Genomic DNA, 23,616 nt, shown 5'->3' with positions numbered 1-23,616 from the left:
TGCACCTGGGAGCAATTTCTGAAGTCCACTGCAGTGCCCCCTAGGGTGCCTGGTTGGTGTCTTGGCATGTCAGGGGGACCAGTGCACTATGAATGCTGGCTCCTCCCATGACCAAAGGGCTTGTATTTGGTCATTTCTGAAATGGGCGTCCTCGGTTTCCATTATCGCCGAAAATTGGGAACGACCATCTCTAAGGATGACCATCTCTAAAGTCGACCTAAATTTTGCGATTTGGGCATCCCCGACCGTATTATCGAAATGAAAGATGGACGCCCATCTTGTTTCGATAATACGGGTTTCCCCGCCCCTTCACCGGGACATCCTGCGAGGACGTCCTCAGGAAAACTTGGGTGCCCCTTTCGATTATGCCCCTCCATGCCATATTTTGTATTGTTATTTGAATATTTTTTACTGCTGTAATTGTCTATTGCTCATGTTTGATCTATTCTTACTATACACCGCCTTGAGTGAATTCCTTCAAAAAGGCGGTAAATAAATCCTAATAATAAATGTGAAAATAAACCTGATGTTTAGATACACATTTGGTCTACCCCCTACGTCTCTTTTGTGTAGATTGTGGACATGATGTATGCTTACTTTTTAGTAGTATACACCCCATGCAACCTTCTAAGAACCCTAAGTGTGTACAAGAAATGTCAACTCTTTCCTTAAAATGTCCTCTTATGTTAACTGGATTTATTGTCTGTGCCCCTTATTTTTGTGTCGAGTCTGCCCTTTATGTACTATATTGAAATTTATTAAACAGAAGCAGGGTGATTGCAAAACAAAACTTGCTCAGTCATCGGAGACCTACAAACACCCTTGTTCTGCCGAAACCACAGCCTCACCATTTGACTACCTCAAAGCACAGAGGCGGGAGGATGTGTGTGGGAGGAAAGTTTATTTTATCAGTGGCCCTGGAAATGGAACTTGAACTGCACAAGATACCTCTGCATTTTCACAGAATCTCCCTCCCCGTATTTTTAGCTTCTGTGCCAAGCGCTCCCTGCATCTTGCTGGTGTTTCCTCTGGTACTTCTGGCTCCTGCACTCGCTATATTTTGACTAAGTCTCCTTTGGTATTTTCAACCCTGTGTTTTCTGCATTTTGATGGCCTCGTCTCCTCCAGGGTTTTCAGCCCCTGCACTCTCAGCACATGAGATAATATGAATGAGGAGATTCATGTGGGTCTCGTCCTGTGAATGTTGCACACCCTACCCCACAACAGACACATGCCCACAATGACTCCCACCCCGATCTGCTGGGCTCCCTGTCCCATGCCTGAATACCCTAGACAAACCTTCAGCCTTGTGTCTCCTCCCCCCTCCAAATATGTTTCAGATTGCTAAGCACACTGCCCCCCAAAAGTGTGATAATTAAACTCAACAATTATGATTTTCCAGCATCAGCCTTCCCAGAATGATCTGTCAGGACACCATACATTTAAATATTAAACTCTGTTTTGTATATATAGGAATAATTATATAAAGCTTTTTCCATGTATAAAAACAGAAATTGTCCTTAAATATACATGCATAGGGGAAAGGATTTAGTTTACACCATTTTCACTAGTTGCTCAAGGTGAGTTACATTCTGGTGCAGTGGGTATTTTCATTCTCTCTGGAGTGCTCACAATATGAGCTTGTACCTGAGGCAATAGAGAGTTTAGGTGTCCTTCTACTAAGCTGTGTTTAGCTGCAGGGTTTACCATGGGGTAGATAATAGTGCAGACCCTTGCTATTCTTTCCTGCGTTAAAAAGGCAGCTTCTGTGGTAAAATCCCCATGTTAGCTGCTCAAAATCAGAAGAGGCCAGGATCTGGGTGGGACATGGGCAGCAGGAGGAATGACTAGTGCTAGCTTTCAGGAATGCCCAAAATGCAGCTAAACTTAACAACACCTCGAGAGGAGGTGGTAAGTGCAGCTGCTACACTTAACGTGGTGGTACTCCCAACCCCGCAACACTCAGTATCCCTCTCCCAATACCCCTCCAGTCAGCCCCCTCACCTCAACCCCGAGCCCGGACACAATAAGCACCCTCCCCATAGCCAGAACCCCAGCCCCTCTGCACTCAAGCACCCCAAAGCCCCCTCTATAAATTCAGGGCCCTCTGAGCCTCCAGCGACGGTCTCCCAAAGTACCCCCTGTCTAATCCCGCCCCTTGCAAAGGAAACCTGCCTATGCCCCTCAGAAACTCTGCCCCCTGCCAAAGAAACTTGGCTTCCCCTTCCCTTGCCTGCCCTTCCCAATCCCCCATGCCCTACTGGGGGGTCCGCAAAGTTACCCCTCCACTGCCACCTGCTAGGGGTCAGGCGCCATTTTGGAGAAGGCGCCGAGTTGGGTGGTAGCAAAGAGGGACCACTGCCGCCCTGTATGACCTAAAAATTCTGCGGACTTCCTTTGGTAGGGCACAGCGGGGCTGAGGAGTGGAAGGAGGGCAGAGAAGGGGGACAGGTTTCTGTGGCAGGAGGTGGGGTGTCTGAGGACATGAATTGAGTTTACAGGGGTATATAAATGCATAAGTATTGCTATACTGGGACAGGCTGAAGGTCTGTCAAGCCCAGCATCTTCTTTTCAACAGTGGCCAATTCAGATTACAAGTACCTGGCAAGATCCCAAAACAGTACTTTTAATGCTGCCTATCCTAGAAATAAGCAGTGGATTTTCCTCAAGTCCATTTTAATAATGACTTATGGACTTTTCTTTTAGGAAGCTATCCAAACCTTTTTTAAACCCCGCTAAGCTAACTGCTACATTTTCTGGCAACGAATTCCAGAGTTTAATTACACGTTGAGTGAAGAAATATTTTCTCCAATTTATTTTAAATTTACTACTTTCAAGCTTCAATGCGTGCTCCCTAGTCCAGTGGCGTAGCTAGACAGCCAATTTTGGGTGGGCCTGAGCCCAAATTGGATGGGCACAACATTTTTTTCTGCCCCGTCCTACTCCCACATGTCACCCTCTCTCCTACTTCTATGTCCAACATTTTTTTTCTCTCTCTCTCTCCCTCTCTCTTCTGCATCTCTCCCTCCCATCCCATGTCCAACTTTCTCCCTCACTCCTTACCCCCCTGTGCAGCAACTCTCAAAGAACTTCTGCCTGAAATTCTTCTCCCCGCTGCTGGTGTGCTATCACAGTATAGGTCCTCATCTTAAAAGCAGTTCTTGCAGTGTGACACTTTTGTGACTTCCCGACATAAATGAGCTCAGTTTCCTTTCCTATCCTGCGCCTCCAGTTTGCTATTTCTAGAAGTCTCAGCTCATTAAAATCCTCAGAATGACAGGTTTGGATCTGAAGAGGTTTCTCCTGATGCCGCAGGTATCAGATCGCTTTTCAATTTTCTGGAACATTTACAGTGCCCTGATTTTATTTGACTTATTTTGAAGGGAGAAGCAAGGTGATTTCAGGCATCTTTACGCTTATTAAACTGGAAGAAGCAATGTGGATGCTGTGTTAGTCCAGCTGCATGCACGGAAGTGAAGGATAACAACAAAAACGTATTAGATAGTGAAACCTTCAAATTAATACATTTCTTGACTGGCTTTTGGGAGCCACTGGCTATTCAGAATGATTCCAAGCAAACAAAGAGGTCTACCTGTTACACTTGTGGTCCTTTCCCGGTCCCTGCAGCATTCTTCTTTTTCGCCCGTCGCCGGCAGCGCTACGATTCACAGAGGCCTCTCCGCTCCCCCCTGCAGCGTCCATCCGGCCCTCTCTGATGCACTTCCTGTTTTCATAGGGCCGAATGGACGCTGCAGTGGGGAGCGGAGCGACCTCTGTGAATCGTAGCACTGCTGGTGACGGGCGAAAAAAAGAATGCTGCAGGGACCGATGCAGCAGCGGGGAGAAGAATTTCAGGCAGGCAACACTCCCGGCAGCGATGTTGTTGGGTTGGGGCGGGCCTAGAGCAAAAGTGGGTGGGCCTGGGCCCGTCCAGGCCCACCCGTAGCTACGCCCCTGCCCTAGTCCTAGTATTTTTGGAAAGAGTAAACAAGCGATTCATGTCTACCCGTTCCACTCCACTCATTATTTTATAGACCTCTATCATATCTCCCCTCAGCCTTATTTTCTCCAAGTTCAAGAGCCGTTGCCGCTTTAGCCTTTCCTCATAGGGAAGTCATACCATTCCCTTTATCATTTTCGTCACCCTTCTCTGTTCCTTTTCTAATTCCACTATATCTTTTTTGAGATGCGGTGACCAGAATTGCGCACAATATTTGAGGTGCAGTTGCACCATGGAGCGATACACAGGCATTATAAAGTCCTGATTTTTGTTTTCCATTCCTTTCCTAATAATACCTAACATTCTATTCGCTTTGTTAGCCGCCGCTGCCACACACTGAGCAGAAGGTTTCAACGTATCATCAACAACGACACCTAGATCCCTTTCTTGGTCCGTGACTCCTAATGTGGAACCTTGCATGATGTAGCTATAATTCGGGTTCCTCTTTCCCACGTGCATCACTTTGCACTTACTCACATTAAACGTCATCTGCCATTAAAATGCCCAGTCTCCCAGTCTCGTAATTTTTCACAAACCTCTTGCGACTTTCTGTGCGAGGGATGAAATTGGACAGGGGGGTTTGGAGGAATGTCACTGAGAGAACTGTCACTGGGAACTTGAAGGACCTTGAATTTGTAAGGGAAGGGTCGGGGTGCTTCAATTAGGGGGGCTGGGTATTAGTTGCTGGTTTAGGGTTCTGGCTTGGGGAGGGTGCTAATTGTGTCAGGGCTTGGGGTCGAGGTGGGGGGGGCCCGACCGGAGGAGGATACTGAACGTGGGGAGGGGGTTGGGAGTGCCGCCAAAACCTGGTGTTTCTAATTTATTTATTTATTTCAGCTACTGGCCTGCACCGCGTTATATGCAGTGCCTGATAGCACAGGAGACCCCAGTACTATCAGGCAATGAATGTAACGCAGTGCCTCTGCAGTAACCCTCTACCCTGTGAGATAAATGCAGGGCAAATGGTAGCCACACTCCCTGCATTTACTGCACAGCCTTTGAACTTATCACATGGTAATTTTTGTGTCACATGCAGTAAGTGACAAAGTTACCAAGGTTTAGTAGAAGGGCCTCTTAGTGGTCTATGTAAGGTCACAAGGAGAAGCAATGGGATTTGAACCCTAACTTCCCAATTCCCTGCTGCTCTAACCATTAGGCCCTTCCTCCATTCCACCAGTATACCAGATAAACGGCTGTTTATCTGCATAAATCTCTTCAAAAAGGCGGTTATGGTAATAAATCCCAATAAATAAATAAATGGGCCATTTCAACATTTCCCACCTACCCTATGGCAAAAAGTATACGCTGATGGTTCTTTACATTGGTTTTGCTTTGACTGTTTATGCTTTGCTGCTCACAAAGTCTAGGGTCCTAATAGTTAAGCCTGCCCTGTGCCTGTCCTTCAGTCTCTGCATGCCACGGCACACAACACTGCTGGAGACCCTGTGGGTTCTGGTGACCTGGCTTAGGTTAAGAGTGAGGTTCACTTCTGTCATGGTATGCACAAAACCAACCCATTTGGAGACGCCCCCAGAAGGGAGGAGGGCAGGAGGTTTAACTCAAAGCATGCTAATTCTGGCAGTGTGTGTGGCTTGCTGACAGATGGAAAATCCCCACTGAAAAGGCCTGAGGCAACCGCTGACTGCACCCTTTCACATCTCTAGCAGCTAAAGTTTAAAGAAGATTTTAATTCTTAACAAACACAGAAATGCTTGAATGACCCCAGACAGCACTGCTGCCAGTATCAACCCCCCCACCCAACACACACACACACCCTTTTTAGGATTTTTTGCTTTCTGTCTTTATCCTACAGAACCTCTGTTTAAGCAGTTAAGCACAGTTAATAGGTGGTGTGAGGGATGTCTCTCACAAGAAGTTAATACACACTGTGAAAATGTCTCTTATAGATACAAGTTTTGTTAAATACTGGGAGTGATGTCTCTTACGGTGTATATTATAAGTTAACAGACACACTAGGGGATGCCTCTTATAGTGTAAATAGATATTAATAGGTGCTGTGTCAGATGTCTCTTATGGAATATAATAGTAACATAGTAAAGAATGGCAGGTAAAGACTTGTATAGTCCATCCAGTCGACCCAATAAAGTGACCAAAGCTGTACCTATCGCTCGGTGCATGTTACACCCCTCTATACGCTGTTTAAAGTGTGAAGGTATAATTTAAGTTTTGCTTTGTGTTCATCCTCTTTCTATATAGGGATCCTCTGTGTTTATCCCATATGTTTTTGATTTTCGTTGCTATTCCCCCCCCCCCCCCCCCAACATATTCCCCAGGAGGGCATTTCAGGCATCTACCATCTTCTTTGTGAAAAGGTTTTCATGTTACTACTAAGTCTACCACCCTGCAACCTCAGTTCATGTCCTCTAGTTTTATTACTTACCCGTCTCTGGAAAAGATTTGTCTGTGCATTAATATTTTTCAATTATTTAAAGATCTGCATTATATCTCTGCTGACCCTCCTTTTCTCTAGGGTATACATATTCAAATCTTCCAGTCTATTCCATTATGTTATGCAGTTCACACCCTGTACCGTTTCTGTCACTTTCCTCTAACCCAGGTTTTTTTTAATGTCTTTAGTGAGAAGAATAGAAGTTAATAGGTGTTGTGAGGGACGTCTCTTATTGTGTATAATAGAAGTTAATAGGTGATGGGAGGGATGTCTCTTTTGGATAATAGAAGTTAATAGGTGTTGTGAGGGATGTCTCTCATTATATATAAAAGAATCTCTCATTATGTATAATAGAAGTTAATAGGTGTTGTGAGGGAGGTCTCTTATTGTGTATAATAGAAGTTAACAGGTGATGGGAGGGATGCCTCTTATTATTGATAATAGATGATGTGAGGGACAGCTCTTATGATACACAATAAAAGTGTTAGTTGACATTAATACTGTATGAGATATAGTTAATAGGCTCTGTGAGGGATTTCTCTTACAGAATATATTAGAAGTTAATAGGTGCTTCTCTTGGGGCAATTTCAACAGATTGGTTTGTTTTGCACATACCATGACAGGAATAAACCTCACACCTAAGCCAGGGCATGTGGAGTATAATCTCAGATGCTGATGCTCAAAACACCAGCGTTGTACAAAGCAGCACTGGAAAATACCACCGCTATAACATGAGAAAAGAACTTCCCAATGCTCAGCACTAATGGCATGCAAATTTTATGCACACTGTAGCGATGAGCATTGGGAAGTAAGGAGGGAGGGTACATGCCCAGCACATGCACACAAGAGGAAGGCGGCACCACTAAAGCGGCAGCCCCGATGTGAGGGAAGGCTGTGGCGGGCACAGGGAATGCCTGCTGAGCTTCTACCCCGAGCAGAGGAAGTACATAAGTACATAAGTAAGTACATAAGTATTGCCACACTGGGACAGACCAAAGGTCCATCAAGCCCAGTACTGTTTCCAACAGTGGCCAATCCAGGTCACAAATACCTGGCAAGATCCCAGAAAAGCTCAATACATTTTATGATGCTTATTCCAGAAATAAGCAGTGGATTTTCCCAAGTCAATTTAATAATGGTCTATGGACTTTTCCTTTAGGAAGTCGTCCAGACCCTTTTTAAACCCCGCTAAGCTAACCGCCTTTACCACATTCTCTGGCAACGAATTTCAGAGTTTAATTACACGTTGAGTGAAGAAAGATTTCTCAGTGTCAGTGTTCGGACCAGAGCAAAGGCATAACACATGATAAAGACATTTAAATACTGCCAAGGTATAAATACACAGGAGGCAGGTCTCTTTCAGATGAAAGGAAACTCTGGAATGAGGGCATAGAGGACAAAGGGGAAAGTGGATAGGTTCAGGAGTAATCGAAGGAAGTACTTCTTCACGGAAAAGATAGTGGATAGGTGGAATGAAAGTGGGTGGAGATAATGATTGCATCTGAATTCAAGAAAGCACAGGACAGGTACAGGGAATCTCTCAAAAAGAGGAAGGGATTGTACAGTTTAACAGCTGATGTAGATGGGCAGAATGAGTGGGCTGAATGGTCTTTATCTGTTGTCATTTTAGATTTCTGTGTTTCTGCGTATCCCTGATGTGTGACAAGCCAACCTGCACGCCCTCATCTGATATTTCCAAACACTTTGAAAGCATATGCCCTCAATCCACATGTTCCCTCCCTCACAGTAATCCTGAATTGTGAAAAGCCAGCTTGCCCAATCCATGGCTCTCTCCCTCCTGGTGTCTCCAAAGTTCTTTGAAGCCTGTTAAATCTCAAGTCTGCCTCAACCATACCTCCAGTCTGCCCCATTTTTGATTGACTAAATGTATTCATTCAATAGGTGAAACTTTCCAATGCCTTTTATCTAGCTGGTATATTCCTTACTTGGTTTGCTAGATCCATTTGAAAACTGACCGCTGAGGTAATCAGAACAAATTCCAAAACTGACAGACAAATCACCCGTTGTATTAAAAGCTCCAGCCTCCTGCTATGGATGCATGACCTATATTTCAGCATTATACATCCCACGAGGGAAAGAAAAACTTCAGTCTCAGGGCTAGATGCACTAAACTTAACAAGCCAGCAACGTGGGTTTTAAACTGGTTCTAGCCAGTTTAACGTGCAAGTAGTAAACCGGGACATGCACAAAAGGGCATTGTCGTGTCACGGTAGCAGCTAATGAAAACGGAATGCAGATGAGCAAATTAGTATTATAATGTGTATGCGATGCAATGCACTACCATTTTCCGATCTCCTTACCGTGGAAAACCTAACGGGAGGTCTGCACCTCTCGTTGGGGCTGCTGTGAGGGAATCGGAAGGAAAAAAAAAGTACAAACCTTACAGCTGTCTTTTTTTTTTGGCTATTTTCCTGCTCAAACCTCCCCAGAAAATTCTTGCAGAGCTGAACAACACCTATAGCGAGCTTCAGAAATGTCTGAGAAGGACGACAATCTGGAAAAAAAAAACGTCCAAGTGCTCGTCAAGGACCTCCTTCTAAAGTGCCTAACATGGACGTCCTTCACTCACAAAAACAAAAAAGGACATCCCTGACAAGCACTTGGATGTTTGCAGCTTTCTCCAAGTGAAAGGCTACTACTTATTTTAATCATTGCTTTAAAAGTTGAACGAAGGAGCTTAGATTTGTCCCCCTTCCTCATTGCCAGCTGAAGTTCCTTGAGAGGGCTAATGGACGATTGTGAGCCCCCCCCCCCCCCCCCACGGCCTCTCAGCCAATCACAGCGCGTTTAGCTGACACCAGTGACAGCTAAACGTGCTGTGATTGGCTGAGAGAGACCTGGAGGAGGGGCATAATCGAAAGGGACGTCCAAATAGTCCTCCCATGTCCCGATTCTCTCCAGCAGTGGTCATAAGAAAAACGCATTCAAGAAGGATGCCTATCAAAAAATCTGTAGGAAAAAAAAAAAGTCCCGTCAGGGACGACCTTTTTTTTTTTTCACGTGAAGCCGTCTTTGGTATGCGCAGAGCAGCCAGTATAATGATTGGCTGCTCTGCGCATGTCCAGCTGGCCGACTGGCTTCCAAGGAAATCGCGTGCAAATGAGCTACCAGCGAGCAGCTCATTTGCATGCGATTTCCTTCATGCATGCCCTTTCCTTACCGATTCGCTAAGGGATCGGTAAGGAAAGGGCTCTATACGTGGGGTCAGTGCATCTAGCCCTCAGTGACTTAACATCTCCTTTCTTTTACACGGCACGGAGTGGGGAGGGGTCTTTTACAATGGGTGGTGGTAAAGTTCTTAACCTTCACAAGCACAAAATACAATTAGGAATAATATGGGTACATGAACAACCTGCAGATTTTCTTTTCTACTGGAAGAGGCTCTGAGGAAAGCATGTTTGGAGAAAGATCTGAAGCAAAGAAAAGATCTGAGGCGATGTTTAAAAATGACCTTTTTTCCAGCACCACCACCCTTCCTTAGAAGCTTGAGTGCTGTGTAGACACTGTCCTTCCCCCCCCCCCCCCCCCCCCCCCATATTCAGCCACTGCAGCCAGCACTTTGACTGGCAAATCCAAATATTCAATGACCGGCATTGAATATCCAGGAGTTTTTTTGGCCGCTAAACACTTAACCAGTTAAGCTGATATTCAGCGGCTGACTGGCTAAGTTACAGTAGTTAAAGACAGGACTGCCATTTATGTGGTCTGATTTAACTGCTAATCTTATCCAGTCTGGCGCTGAATATTCACACCTAACCAGATAAGTCGCACAACATAGCCGGTTAAGCAGTAGGTGCTAACCGCGAATATTCAGCAGGAGATAACTTATCTCCTGCTGACTATTCGCAGTTAGCTGCAACAATGCTATTTAACCGGGCAGCAGCCATTTCTGACTGGTTAAATAGCATTGAATATCGGGAAAGGGGGAGAGAGTCTCCTATAGCCAGAGAAATCTAAAGGTATGGTGAGGAGAAGAAGAAACAGAAGAAATTTGGGACTATAAATTAGAGGGAATAAGAAGCCCTTGAGAGTATGAGACAGTGAGTATAAGGGTATTTCAGGAGTATACGTGAGACAAAGGACGGGATAGAAAGGACTATGAGCACACACCTCCTGTAATTATCCTAACAACTCTCTTCCCTCTTCCCTTCCTAAGCGCTACACATTACTAATTGTATCCGATATCCTGTTATGACAATGTTATCAAATCTATGTAAGCCACATTGAGCCTGCAAATAGGTGGGGGAATGTGGGATACAAATGCAATAAATAATAATAATAATAATAATGTGAATAAGGGAGAGGAGTGTTTATGAGGGGGGTGGGAATATTACAGACCATGAAAGAATGGAGAAAGTAATAGGAATAAAAGAGGGGTAGGAGAATTTGAATGGCAAACCACTCCTGTATGATGCCAAAGGAACCATGGGAGGGAATCTCTTATTTTGTGTTTGCCAGAAATTGGTTCAACTAGAGGGCACATCTGAATCTGGAGGAGTACCTGGGACATGAAATAGAGTAAGGGAAGGAATAATGCGTGCAAGACTACGAAAGGGTCAGAGTATCTGACAGCATGAGAGACAATGGTGGAAGACATCATTTACATAAGAGTATGAGAGAGTGGGGGAAGGAATAATAAATGTATGAGGGGGCATGAAAGAGTGGGGGAAGGAGTAATGTGTGTAGAAGAGGGGTAGGAGTATTTGAGAGTAAGAGAGAAGGAATATGAGAGGGGAGTAATCAGAGTAAGAGTACTTGAGAAAATGGAGAAGGAATAATATTTCTATGAGAGGAAAAGGAGTATTTGGAAGTATAAGAGAAATTGGGGGATGAAGTATTTGCGAATATAAAAGAAGTGGGGGAAGGAATAATCCTCCTGATTATATAAAGGTTGCTAAAAATTACGTGCACAAATTTAGGCATACTTCCGATTTGCACAGAAAATTTAATTGAATAAAGAGCCAATTAGTGCCAATTATTGGCACTAATTAGATCCAATTGGGTGTTATGAGCATAAAGTTAGGCACGGGATCCAGACCTAAAATTTACACACAGCCCAAAAATGGGGACGTGGAAAGGGGACAGTCATGGGCATTTCAGGGCAAAATGGGGACAAGTTACATATGTAATTGTGGAGGAGTGGCCTAGTGGTTAGGGTGGTGGACTTTGGTCCTGGGGAACTGAGGAACTGAGTTCGATTCCCGGCACAGGCAGCTCCTTGTGACTCTGGGCAAGTCACTTAACCCTCCATTGCCTGCCGCATTGAGCCTGCCATGAGTGGGAAAGCGCGGGGTACAAATGTAATAAAAATAAAAAATAAGGGTGTGCAGTGCATAAATTTAGGCGCTGGCATTTGCACCACGATTTTGTTGGTGCAGTCGTGTCTAAGTTTACGCATGACCATAATGCTTAAGCTCTATTCTATAGACCGTGCCAAACTTTAGGCATAACTTATAGAACTCTGCTTAAGGGGGGGGGGGGGGGGGGGGGGGGTTCGACGCTGATTTTTTTAAAGTGCCATTTACTGAATCTAGCCCAATATGTGTATTTATTTGTTACATTTGTATCCCACATTTTCCCACCTATTTGTAGGCTCAGTGTGGCTTACATGGCACCAGAGAGGTATTTGCAGACTCCGGTGTGAACAAATACATAGTGATATTGTGGTAAGATAAAGTTCATGTGATACAGCCACATTGGGGAATCGAACAATGGAAGAGTTCTGCTAAGTCCATGGCGTTCTTTAGTTTTGTTGTGTTGCAAAGATCCGGGATTTAAGTTGGATCGGTAGGGTATGCCTTTTTAAACAGGTTGGTTTTTAGTGTTTTCCGGAAGTTTAGGTGGTAATATGTCGTTTTAAAAGCTTTTGGTAGTGCGTTCCGTAGTTGTGTGCTTATGTAGGAAAAACTGGATGCATAAGTTGATTTGTATTTAAGTCCTTTGCAGATTGGGTAGTGCAGGTTTAGATATGTTTGTGTTGATTCGGATGTGTTTCTAGTTGGTAAGTCAATTAAGTCTGCCACGTATCCCGGGGCTTCACCCTAGATAAGTTTGTGAACCATGGTGCAGATTTTGAAGGCAATGCGTTCTTTGATTGGGAATTTGAGAGTATGAGAGAGTAGTGGAAGATGTAATCTGCATATGAGTATAAGAGAGATAAGTGTTTTTGAGAACACGAGAGAGTGGGGGGAGTAATGTGAGTACGTGAGGGGTACGAGTATTTTAGAGGGATAGAGGTATTTTAGAGTATGATATAGAGGGGGAAAGGACTATTAATGTATTGGAGGGTGTATTTAAGAGTATGAGGAGCATGGGGAAGGAGTAATTTGTGTAGAAGAGGAGTCGGAGTATTTGAAAGTATGACAAATAGTAAGGGAAGGAGTATCATATGTATGAGAGCAGTAAAAGTATTTGGAAGAAAGAGAGAGTAGGGAAAGGAGTAATGTGTGTAGAAGAGTATGAGTATTTGAAAGTATGAGAGAGAGTGGGAGAAGGAGTATTGTGTGTATGACAAGAGTAAAAATATTTAAGAGTATAAGGGAGAGTAGAGGAAGGAGTAATAAGTGTATGAGAGGGAAAAGAATATTTGAAAGCATGAGAGAGTTTGAGAGGAGTGGAAGTATTTAGGAATATAAGAGTGGGGGAAGGAGCAATGTGTGTATGAGGAGTATTTGAAAGTATGAGGGGGAGGGGGAGGAATAATGTGTGTATGAGAGGGGTAGGAGTATTTGAGAATGTGGGAAGGAGTAGGATAGAGATTAAGATTTGGCAGGCTTCCACAACCTTTTTTATCTATGCTGTTACACCGCATTTCTGCAGCTCACTAGTACAGCCAAGTTTCCATTTCAAGTGAAGAGACCCCCAGACCTGCCAGGCCAGGATAAGACAGGCCCACAGGGAGAGGAACTCAGAACTCTGTGTGTGTGTATGTCTGCATGCGTACCCTGCCCTGCCTTCTTCCTCTCAGGGTCACAGGCCGATCCTTCTTCCTCTCCCTTCCTCTCTTTATAACAGTCTTGCCTGTTTACATTATTGAAATATTTTCCATCTTATCTACAGCTCTTTCCTCCGTGTGTGTGTGTGTGTGTGTGTGTGTGTGTGTGTGTGTGTGTGTGTGCGCATGCACACTGGAGAGCTCAGGGGATGGGTGAAGAGATACAGAGCCTGTTGCCTCTAGTTCCAGATTAGGTGACCTCTTAAGGCAGCCCTAATTTTTTATGACATGATCTAGAGAAACAACAAAGCCTGAAATGTATCATCTATTTAATCTGTGCAGTAACTGTATCAACAACCAAGTTATTCTGAGCCAGTTTTGTTTTGGTGGAGGGGGAAAGAGGTTTGGGGGTATGAGAGAAAGAGATGTAGAGGGGACAAAGAGAGGGTAAGATCTGTAAGCCTAGAGCGTACAATGGGAGCCGGTCTGAGATCACATAGGAGCGACAGCGAAAACACTGAGAATCACAGACATGTGAAAAACAGGTCTCACTTGTTGGAGAGGCATGTGACCTCCTGGCAAGCTGCCAATAGGTTGCCCGGGCCTCTTGCCTGACCACAGCTACCCGTGATGTCATACTCTGTAGGGAAATCCTGTTGGCAGCAGCAGCAGTCAGCAAGGGAGAGGGTTCCCATAGCTAACCACATACACAGAAACTGGGGGTGGGGTAGAGGCAAGGCCCTGCTAACCTCAGAAAAGGAACTTTTGCATACTGGATAATTCAAGTGTGACAGTCCTGGAAACATGAAATATATATCATCTTTCTCCTTCAGCAGTGCTCCCTACTACTACAGGCCTATGTAAGGGTCCCACATTCCCTTCATTGCTCCCCAATATGACAGTCCTATGCAGGAGTGTGCTGGTAAATTTTTAACAACAGGCTCTTTCTCCGGACATAGCCAGCTCTGCAGTTGGAAGGGCCAGGGGTGGGGGGGGGGGGGGGGGGGGGGGGGAGCAACACTTGCCTCTCTCTCCTCCCTCGCTTCGTGCGGGCATGCTAGGCATAACTTTGCTGGCAGCCAATAAATGGACTGCCACCACTCCCAACATCTTGCTCTGAGCAGCAATTGGAAACAAGGAGCGGGGAGCAGCAGTAGTCTATTTACTTGGCTGGCAGGGCTCAGCATCCCCACCAGCAAAGTAAAAGAGAATTCAGCAGGGGGCCCAAGCCCACATTTTGGGAGCCAGTTGTTAAAGTAGCCATGGAGGGCCCTACTTTAACAACCGGCTCCCAAAATTCTTAAAAACTTAACAACTGGCTCTTGCGAGCCTGTGAGAGTCTGCTCCAGCACACCACTGGTCCTATGTGAAGTTCCCACCCTCCTTGAAATATTTCCCAGTACTACAGCTGTTTGTGAGGGTCCCACACTCACTGCAGTGCCCCCCCCCCCAGTATTACAGCCCTATGTGAGGGTCCCACACTCACTGCAGTGCTCTCCAATAGTCTAGCTCTATATGAAGGTCCCACATTCCCTACAGTGCTCCCCAGTACTATAACCCTACGTGAGGGTCCCGCATTCACTGCAAACATGCGTGGGATATGCATAGAGGAATCCTGTGCAGAAGGAATGGATCCTCAGAAGCTTAGCTGAAATTGGGTGGCGGAGCAGTTGGGGGGAAGAGGGGGTGGTGGTTGGGAGGCGAGGATAGGGGAGGGCAGACTTATATGGTCTGTACCAGAGCCGGTGATGGGAGGCGGGACTGGTGGTTGGGAGGCGGGAAATACTGCTGGGCAGACTTATATGGTCTGTGCCCTGAAAAGGACAGGTACAAATTCAAGGTAAGGTATACACATATGAGTTTGTCTTGGGCAGACTGGATGGACCATGCAGGTCTTTTTCTGCCGTCATCTACTATGTTACTATGTTACTCCCAAGAGTTACAGCCCTATGTGAGGGTCTTATATTCCTTTCAGTGCTCTGCAGTCCTGAACCTGTATTTGAGGATCCCAAACTCTGTGCAGTGCTCCCTATGTTAGAACTGTGTGTGAGGATCCTAAAATCCCTGCAGTGTTACTCAGTATTACAGCCCAGCCCTATGTGAGGATCCCACATTTTCCATAATTCTCTCCATTATTTTGTCCTTATGTGAGCCTCCCATACTCCCCACTACTACAGCTACACCCCCAGCACCACTTCTTGAGGCTACAGGTATATATGAAGGTCCCACACTGCTTACAAATCCATTGAAGCTACAGGTCACATATCTGGTAACCGTATATTGTGTATGACCTTCAAGATGCTACTGTGGCAATAGACCTCACCTCCACAGTGGTCCTGTCTCACCTTTCGAAGGACCTTTCTTCTGCTATGGACTTTCTCCTCTTCATCACTGAAGACCTCATCAGACTCTTGAGAGGAATAGTTCAAGGAGGAGCATGTGGAGGTGCTGGAAACGGAACGGTCAGAAGATCGGAACAGCTTCTTCTTCGGTAGGTCTTTAAAGATCATCTCAATTTGATCTGTGGGTTCTCCCTTGCCTGGGAACCCTTCCCCCCTCTTTTGGTGATGCTGACTCAGGAACTCTTGATGCTTTGCAGGAATCTTCAGGCTCGGGGCACAGGCCTCAGTGTCTGCTGTTGCCAGCGTGCTTGGCAAATATGTGGCTTCCACATTTGTCTCATCACTGGTGCCATGTGGAGAGGGTCTGCTGTGTTCCTCTAAGTCAAATCCCTGATGCGTTGACTTGACGGTGCCTCCAATCTCAGTTCTCTCTCTTATGTCCAGTTCTTCCATTCTCTCAAAGTAAGGAACAGTCTTTGTGGCTGGTGATTAAAGCTTTACAGCTTCTCCAGTTCTTAAAAATATTTTGTTGGGAACGACAAAGGTGCGCTTCAAATGGCCACTGAAAGAGACATCTATGTGACCAGTTGCGGAAAATTAACTGGCCACTCTTCCCACACGCAAATCCCCACATGTAACTTGAGCCAGCAGGGAGAACAAACAGGACAAAAAGTTGTATTTTTGCGACAACAAAATACCATGTGTCACCATAAATGTGCATCGGTGGCAGCTGCGCATGAGTTTGAAGCTTCTTTGATACTCTCCAGGGATGCGATGTTTAGAAATAAGCCTGCGAAAAGAAGAAAAAGTAGAAATAGTCAAAGTGTGCCTTTTGCTTCTCTCCTTCCATCTTCAGCAGTTCCTATAGCTCTGCTTGTTTTGAGCTGCTTTACCCCACTTGCCCCTCTCTCTTCCCTCAGTTCTTGTCTGCTTACTGCCCCTTCTCTGGTTCCTGTCAGCACCAATCATTTCAAAAACACTACCAAATATGCACAGCACTTTTACAGAAACCATAAGAGAAGGCCCCTGCTCTCTCATCAAGACACACAGACATGTTAGAGGCTTCAGGAAATATATTTATGAAATAACAGAGTTAAACTCAACCAGACTATGAACAGGAAGTGCAAGGGTTTAAGATCTATTAAAAGTAACCTCCAAAAGGTGAAATCTGAAGATGGCGCACCAGCTCAGGAAATCTATTCCAGGCATACAGTGAAGGACACAGTAGCTAACTCAAGGAGCAGGGTTCCTGATGAGGGGTGGGAAACCAGAGGAGAGGTCACGAGGAGCTGCGGAGTGAATGCACTTGCAGATGAGCCAGAGTATTTATTATTTCTTAAAGTGTATTTCCCTAGTTTAGCCAACAGGTGGTGCATGTTTATGTTTAAAGCTGTTACAGAGAAATTACTGTTTTTTTCTTTAGTCTAAACACAGATAGGACATGAGATACAATATACTTTTGAAAACTTGTTTTTCTGGGCTCTGATTGGCCCAGGAGCGCAATTCATCTAGGATGTGACTAGCTTTCCCCTCCCCCCCCCAGTCTTAGCCAGGGAGAAGACAGAGAAAGATCTCTTTGCTGAGCTGTGAACCGTTATATTTGATAACCTGTGAGTAGTTATATGTCCTGATCGCCCCAGGTACTATTTAGATAGTGTTATAATCGATCCATATTTCAGTTACCTGTTATCGTTTTGCTGATTGCACCTTTTCTATTCATTGTTCTAATTTTTCATGACAATAAACATTTTTACTTTATTGCCTCTGCTTGTCTGGACTGACTAAGAATCCTGGTGGTTTGTTTGTTGGGTCTGTGGGTGCTTTTTAAGAACTGTGGCCCCAGTAACCTAGGAATCACTGGGGGTAATTTGAGAGCAGGAGACTCACCCTGACCTGTGCTGGGGATAGACCCTCTAAGTGGCTGCTGGGTAGCCCCAGGTGGATAGCTAGGCATTTCATGACACCTATGCTATCTGGAAGTCTAGGTTGGTAACAAATAAACATATGCAAATTCATAATTCACAAACACATAAAAACATTATAAAAACAAAACAATCCAACTATAAATAACATAAAATAATGAAGTAAAAACACAACCATAGCAGCCCTTGAAACTTACATACACATTCTGCATAAAAATGACAAAGTCCCATCAGAAACTTCACACAGTTGATTCAAGACTGCCTACATCCATAGACCACCAGCATAACTACAGCATCAAAATACTAGGTATAAAAAGCCTGTTTGATCAAATGACTCTTCAGGTGCTTTCTGAAGGTTGCCGAAGATGGTATTGAGCGTAAAGCCAAGGGCAAAGCATTTCACAAAACAGGACCTGCAACTATAAAAAGGAAAGAAAGGTATTTTTCCAACCCAATATGATGAAAAAGGAAGCATCAAGAAGACACTTGTCAGCTGATCATAATACTTTGGAAGAACGACAAATCTTTAAAGTTGTAACCAAACACAATGGAACCTCATTATTGATGGCTCATGGAAGCGGAGCCAAAGTAGGGACTTCGGAAAAGGAGCCCCTGGAAAGGACAATAATTTAGGGGCTCATTTTCAAAGTACTTAGACTTACAAAGTTCCATAGGTTGCTATGCAACTTTGTAAGTCTAAGTGCTTTGAAAATACGCCTCATTTGTATACTAGTTACGATCGCATCACAATATTGAACACAGATATGAATGTTTTGCAAATGTTCTTTCAAACAGGCTGGACAAAGTACTACCTGGTCTCATACACCATGACCAAACCGGTTTTGTTACGGGTAGGTGGATAATGTACGTAGAACCCTAAATTTAATAGATAATATCCATCAAAGGAAGGAGAAAGTGGAATGTGTAGCGTTAGCTGCATTAAAAGCATTTGATCAATTAGAGTGTGACTTTTTATTTGAGGTTCTAGAAAAGGAGGCCCTGGAGGAAGAGAGGCAGAGACATCACATAGCTGAATGGATGGTTCAGGGGAAGATCTGCGAGAAGGCTGTAGTATTGGAAACAGAAACATATCATAACATGTGGTTAATATTCAGTGATGGTAGCAACCATGCCAAATTTAATTTCAGCAATTATTTTTTAATACAGTCAGTGTGCCGCTGCTCTAAGTTTTGTTTAGGCCTGCTATTCAGATTTTGATTATTGTTTTGACTAAGTAATATTGCTGATACCTGGATAATTTGAAAGCCTGCCTCCTCCCTGCCCTCCCTCTGCCTCTAAATTATATGGACAGTATCAGGTGGTTTTATCCTCCATCACACATATGTTCAAAAACACATCTTTCTATAATTATGTTTAAGCAGGATAAATCCATGAAACATACTAGAGCAGTTCACAAGAGATACTTCTATACAAAAAGGCAACAGCTCAAAACTGAAATCATTCACTGATTTTCCACTTCTTGTCCTGTCTTTCTTAAGCATGTCAAATAAGCAGTTTAATGAAAAGCACTCTGTGGGGACAGGTGTGTGTGGGGGGGTTATTTTATTAATTCAGTTATTAAAACAAATTTTTAAAAAACTGCACGTACTTTAGGTGCATTTTCAAAGGGAAAATTCTCCACCTTGGCTTTCTTTGATGACTGGCAGGTGTGAGGGATGTTAAAAAAGCATCTGCATTCCTTACACCTAAGCAAGAACACTTGCTACTGAAAGCACACACCTCATGATACCTGTACATATAATTTAGCTGCATTTGAGGAGGCTACTTTCCAGTTTTGCCTGTTTACTTGGGTAAGTACCCTTGGAAATTGTTCTGTCCACTCTTCATTTCTGTGCTGGTGTTCATTCCCACACTCTTATCTGTGTTCATAATGCATTCAAGAGTAGCTCCTACTCCCACTGTTATGAATAAATAAAGGGGTGCTGCTCATTGTCTGAGCTCTCCCTCCTCAGGTAGGCATTGCACTGATATACATAAAGCATGAAGACAGCACAGACAGCTGAAGGGAGGAGAGCTGATGGGACAACTGCCCAAGGCCCATGATGGGGGGGGGGGGCAGTCCATGAGAGTCAGATTAAGGGGTAATAGGAGCAGAGGTCCTACAAACTAGGATACTGCCCAGGGCATACATACCCTTAATCCATCCCTGCTTTACAGAAGACCTTTGTCTGGGTCCTGTGTAGATATCACACTAATGCATAACCCAACCAGTTATGAAAATCCACTTCTACTATCACCCACCCAATCACTTCCTCTTTCTTCCCTACTTAATCTCTTCACACTACTAACTGTATCTGATATCCTGGAATGACAATGTCATTACAAAACTATGTAAGCCACATTGAGCCTGCAAATGGGTGGGATAATGTGGGATACAAATGCAATAAATAAATAAATAAATAAAGCATGAAAACAGCATGGACAGCTGAAGTGCAGATCATCATTTGAGCACCAAGTGGGTGTCACACTAATACACATAAAGCATGAACACAGCATGAAGAGTAGATCTTCATCGGAACCCCTAAGTGTCACGATAATACACATAAAGCATGCACACAGCATGGACAGCAGAAGAGTGAATCTTTATCAGAGCCCCAAGTAGATGTCACGCTAATATATACATAAAGCATGAACACAGCATGGACAGCTGCAGAGCGGCTCTTTATTGGAGCCTTATATAAGCTTCGCAGGGATACAGCACAGCCAGCTGATGAGTGGATCTGCCTGGGAGTCCCAAGTAGGCATCACAGTGACACACATGAAGCACAAATATAGCAGAAGAAAAAGCCTGTTGGTATGGAGATATTTTAAAGCAGGATAACAAAAATCTATTAAACGAAAAAGGAAACGAGACTTTCAAAGCAAATCGAAAGAGGACACGAGGTACAAGAGCATTGGCATTCATAAGAATCTTGGCAGGCATGCCTCCAGTTCCCCACTCTCTTCCTTCCTCCCCTCCAACAGAGCCATCCTGCCAGGGGTAACAATTCAGCCCGATGTGCGTCTGCCTGTAACTTCCTGGGCGCTCTGGCAATAGAATGATTTCCCTTCCTGCTCTCTTGCATTGGAGGAAGTGTTTCATATCATCTGAGGTTTCCTGAGTGCTAAGGAAAAACAGATAAGAACTAGAGGGAGTCTTATCTTGCTGAGAGGTGATGAAGGCTAGGCTTACCTTGAAGGGAGCGCAGCAGTCGCACCAAAGGATCTGATCCTACACCCAGACTGCGCTCAGTCAGGGTTTTAAACACCTCCCCTCTATGTGAATGCAGGTCCCGGGAACTGGAGGAGGGAAGGGCAAAGCTAAATGGCACAAGAATGCCAAAGCGGGATCTCAGCGCCCTCTTCTGGTTTACTGTAATAATGATACTAGAAAAAATGATTTTGGATTGACCAAGAATGCATAGAGCCATGACTTGCACTGGCCAGGCGCTTTTGACTTTGATTCTGGACTGTTATGACACCTATATGGTGATCAATTACAGCTTAATATTAGCAATGTTGTTGGGACTGAATGCTTGATAAGCTTTTTATCGGGATGCTTGGGGGTGGGTAAGACAAATGTGAGCTCTGTAAAACTTGTGGTTGTTTTGATACATGTATTGGTAATTTAAAAAAATGTTGTATTTCATAATCGGAGTACATTGGGTGTATATGTGTTAGATGGTACTCTGATACTAAGAAATATTCCCCTGTGGTTATAGATTGAATTTTATCTGCAAGACCCTCAACCATTCTTCTAAGGTTCGGAGATCCCTTCTCATCCTTTCTACTCCCTCCAGGGTATCCACTCTATTGGCTATTTTTGTGTCATCCACAAAAAAGCAAGCCTTTCCTTCCAACCCTTCAGCAATATCTCCCACAAATATATTAAACAGAATAGGCCCCAGCACCGACCCCCGAGGAACTCCACTGCTCACCTTCCTTTCCTCTGAGCGGATTCCATTTACCACCACTCTCTGCCACCTGTCAGTCAACCAGTTTCCTATCCAGTTCACCACTTTCGGTCCTAAGTTCAACCCTTTCAGCTTATTCAGGAGTCTTCTGTGGGGGGTCCCCCACATCAAAGGCTTTGCTGAAGATTACATCTAGCTCAGGTCCTTCATCCAGTTCTTTGGTCACCCAGTCAAAGAAGTCAGTAAGATTCGTTTGGCAGGATTTTCCTTTGGTAAAGCCATGTTGCCTTGGATCCTGTAACCCATTGGCTTCTAGAATAGCAGAGATCCCATTATATGTAAATCTGTGTCATGCATATTCACTGTGATAATCCTGGAAACCTAACTGGCAAGATATGCCTCCAGGAAATGGTTAAAAACACTGACCTAGTGGACCTTCACCTTTGTATCACCCCCTCAATTTTCAGGCCCGTAGGACCCCCTTTCCCTCTACACACACTTTAAGGTTCTGATAAGTAAACTCAACAATCATGAGCAATCCAACACTACCCTTCCCAGAATGAACCTGCATTTATTGATTTATTGATTTATTTATGTCTTGATATACCGCTTCAACCGACAGACAGATCAAAGCCCATACTTTTCAGTATATACATATACCCCCCCCCCCAGATTCTATAAACAGCAACAAAAGTTGCTTGTGCAAATCAACACACATAGCCAATTTGCATGTGCAGCTTAATTGTTTAACAAGCTAATCAGCAGAGGCAAGATGGCTGCCGACAGGACGTGGTGATCTGAGCTCCGTTGCCACTCCATTCATTTCTCTTTTTAGAACCTACCTTTCCTTCAAATGCCTAAGTAGAAGGGTAAGATCTGGGCTCCCTCCAGTGCCCCGGTATCTTCCTTGCGGCAGACGGAGATTACTCAGTTTGCTTCTGCGAACGCCTCTATGGGCAAATCTGTTGTGTGGGGTGGGAGGAAGAGCCCTGCTCTGGAGAGCGAAGTTTCGCTTAGCCCGATGGGCTCTCACATTCCTCCAGCGCTTTGGAGCATGGAGATGCCCGAGACCCTGTCAGCATCGGGACTTCCACTGCCCGCTTTCAGTCTATATAGGAGGGCAGGCTTCCCCCTCTGCTTCCGTGAGAATGAAATCTTCCAGTCAGCCTGTGGTGCTGGCTGAGACTGGAGGAAACAAAGAGGTTGCTGGGGAGAAGTTGAAGATCCCTCCCTTGGTTAAATCGGCGGAGGTGAGCCTAGACTCCATCTGGTCTGGCTTGGAGTCCATTTACAGCATATGCTCTTCAGTTCTCCCACTTGTAAATGAAAATGCTTTGAAGATTCAGCAGTTTGAAGAAACTCTTTAAATACATGGAAAGAAACTGGAAGACGTAAGCAGGCCAAGCTGTACAAGTGAAAACTTCTCAAACTTCTCTTACACAGGATCGTTTACTTTTTCAGAGAAAAGTTGAGAACTTTGAAAATTATACTAGGTTTTTAAACCTTCACCTGCTTAACTTTCCTCAATTAATGTCATTAACTCCTAAAGAAACTTTTTACAACTATCTTCAAGATGCCTATAAATATTCAACTGAGTTGCTTCCTCCATTGCATAGAATATATTATTTGCCTAATTCTAAAGAAACAATCTATTCCTGATAGAAGATCTTCTGTGGTGGATGTTTCTTCAGACAGTCTGAATTTGACGGACATATTGGAGAAATCATAGGAGGAGACTATGTCGAGATCAACTTTGATGGTGACTTTTGTTTTCAATCAAGACAATTTAAACTTTATTGAAGGCAAAGTTTCTATATTTCCTGATGTAGCTAAGACTACCCGAGTCAGACGACGGTAGTTTCTGAGCCTCCTTCAAAAGGCTATAGATTTGGGTGCTAAATTTCAGCTGAGATACCTTTGCCAATGAATAGTTCGCGTAGATAATCATCTATATAATAATTGATCATTCTGGTTCCCTGGATGGCTGGCTGGCTGGGTTCGTAACAGCATGCAAATGAGCTGATGTCAGCTCGCCTCCAGTGCTCCCTTCCCTCTCAGTGTCCCGCCCTTGCG

The 23,616-nt window shown here is 44.4% G+C and overlaps 1 protein-coding gene across 5 annotated transcripts in view; it reads right to left on the bottom strand.

The window, feature by feature from the left end:
- LOC115480516 (inositol-trisphosphate 3-kinase B-like) overlaps positions 1-20,896 on the bottom strand; it is a 63,071-nt gene extending 42,175 nt beyond the window's left edge. For 4 of the 5 annotated variants that reach the window (XM_030219249.1, XM_030219250.1, XM_030219248.1 and 1 more), the window contains exons 1-2: positions 20,823-20,896; positions 15,711-16,497 (exon numbers count right to left, since the gene is read on the bottom strand). In XM_030219249.1, the coding sequence (XP_030075109.1) occupies positions 15,711-16,160 (450 nt within the window). In that variant the 5' untranslated portion in view covers positions 16,161-16,497; positions 20,823-20,896. Of the gene's footprint in view, positions 1-15,688; positions 16,498-20,822 lie in introns of those variants that run through there. The other variant, XM_030219252.1, reaches the window with a different exon arrangement.
- Between the last annotated feature and the right edge of the window lie 2,720 nt (positions 20,897-23,616).

The sequence above is a fragment of the Microcaecilia unicolor genome, chromosome 11, assembly GCF_901765095.1.
Source record: "Microcaecilia unicolor chromosome 11, aMicUni1.1, whole genome shotgun sequence".
NCBI lineage: Eukaryota > Metazoa > Chordata > Amphibia > Gymnophiona > Siphonopidae > Microcaecilia > Microcaecilia unicolor.
Note: the sequence above shows the minus strand (reverse complement) of the source record. Positions and strands in the feature narration are given on the sequence as shown.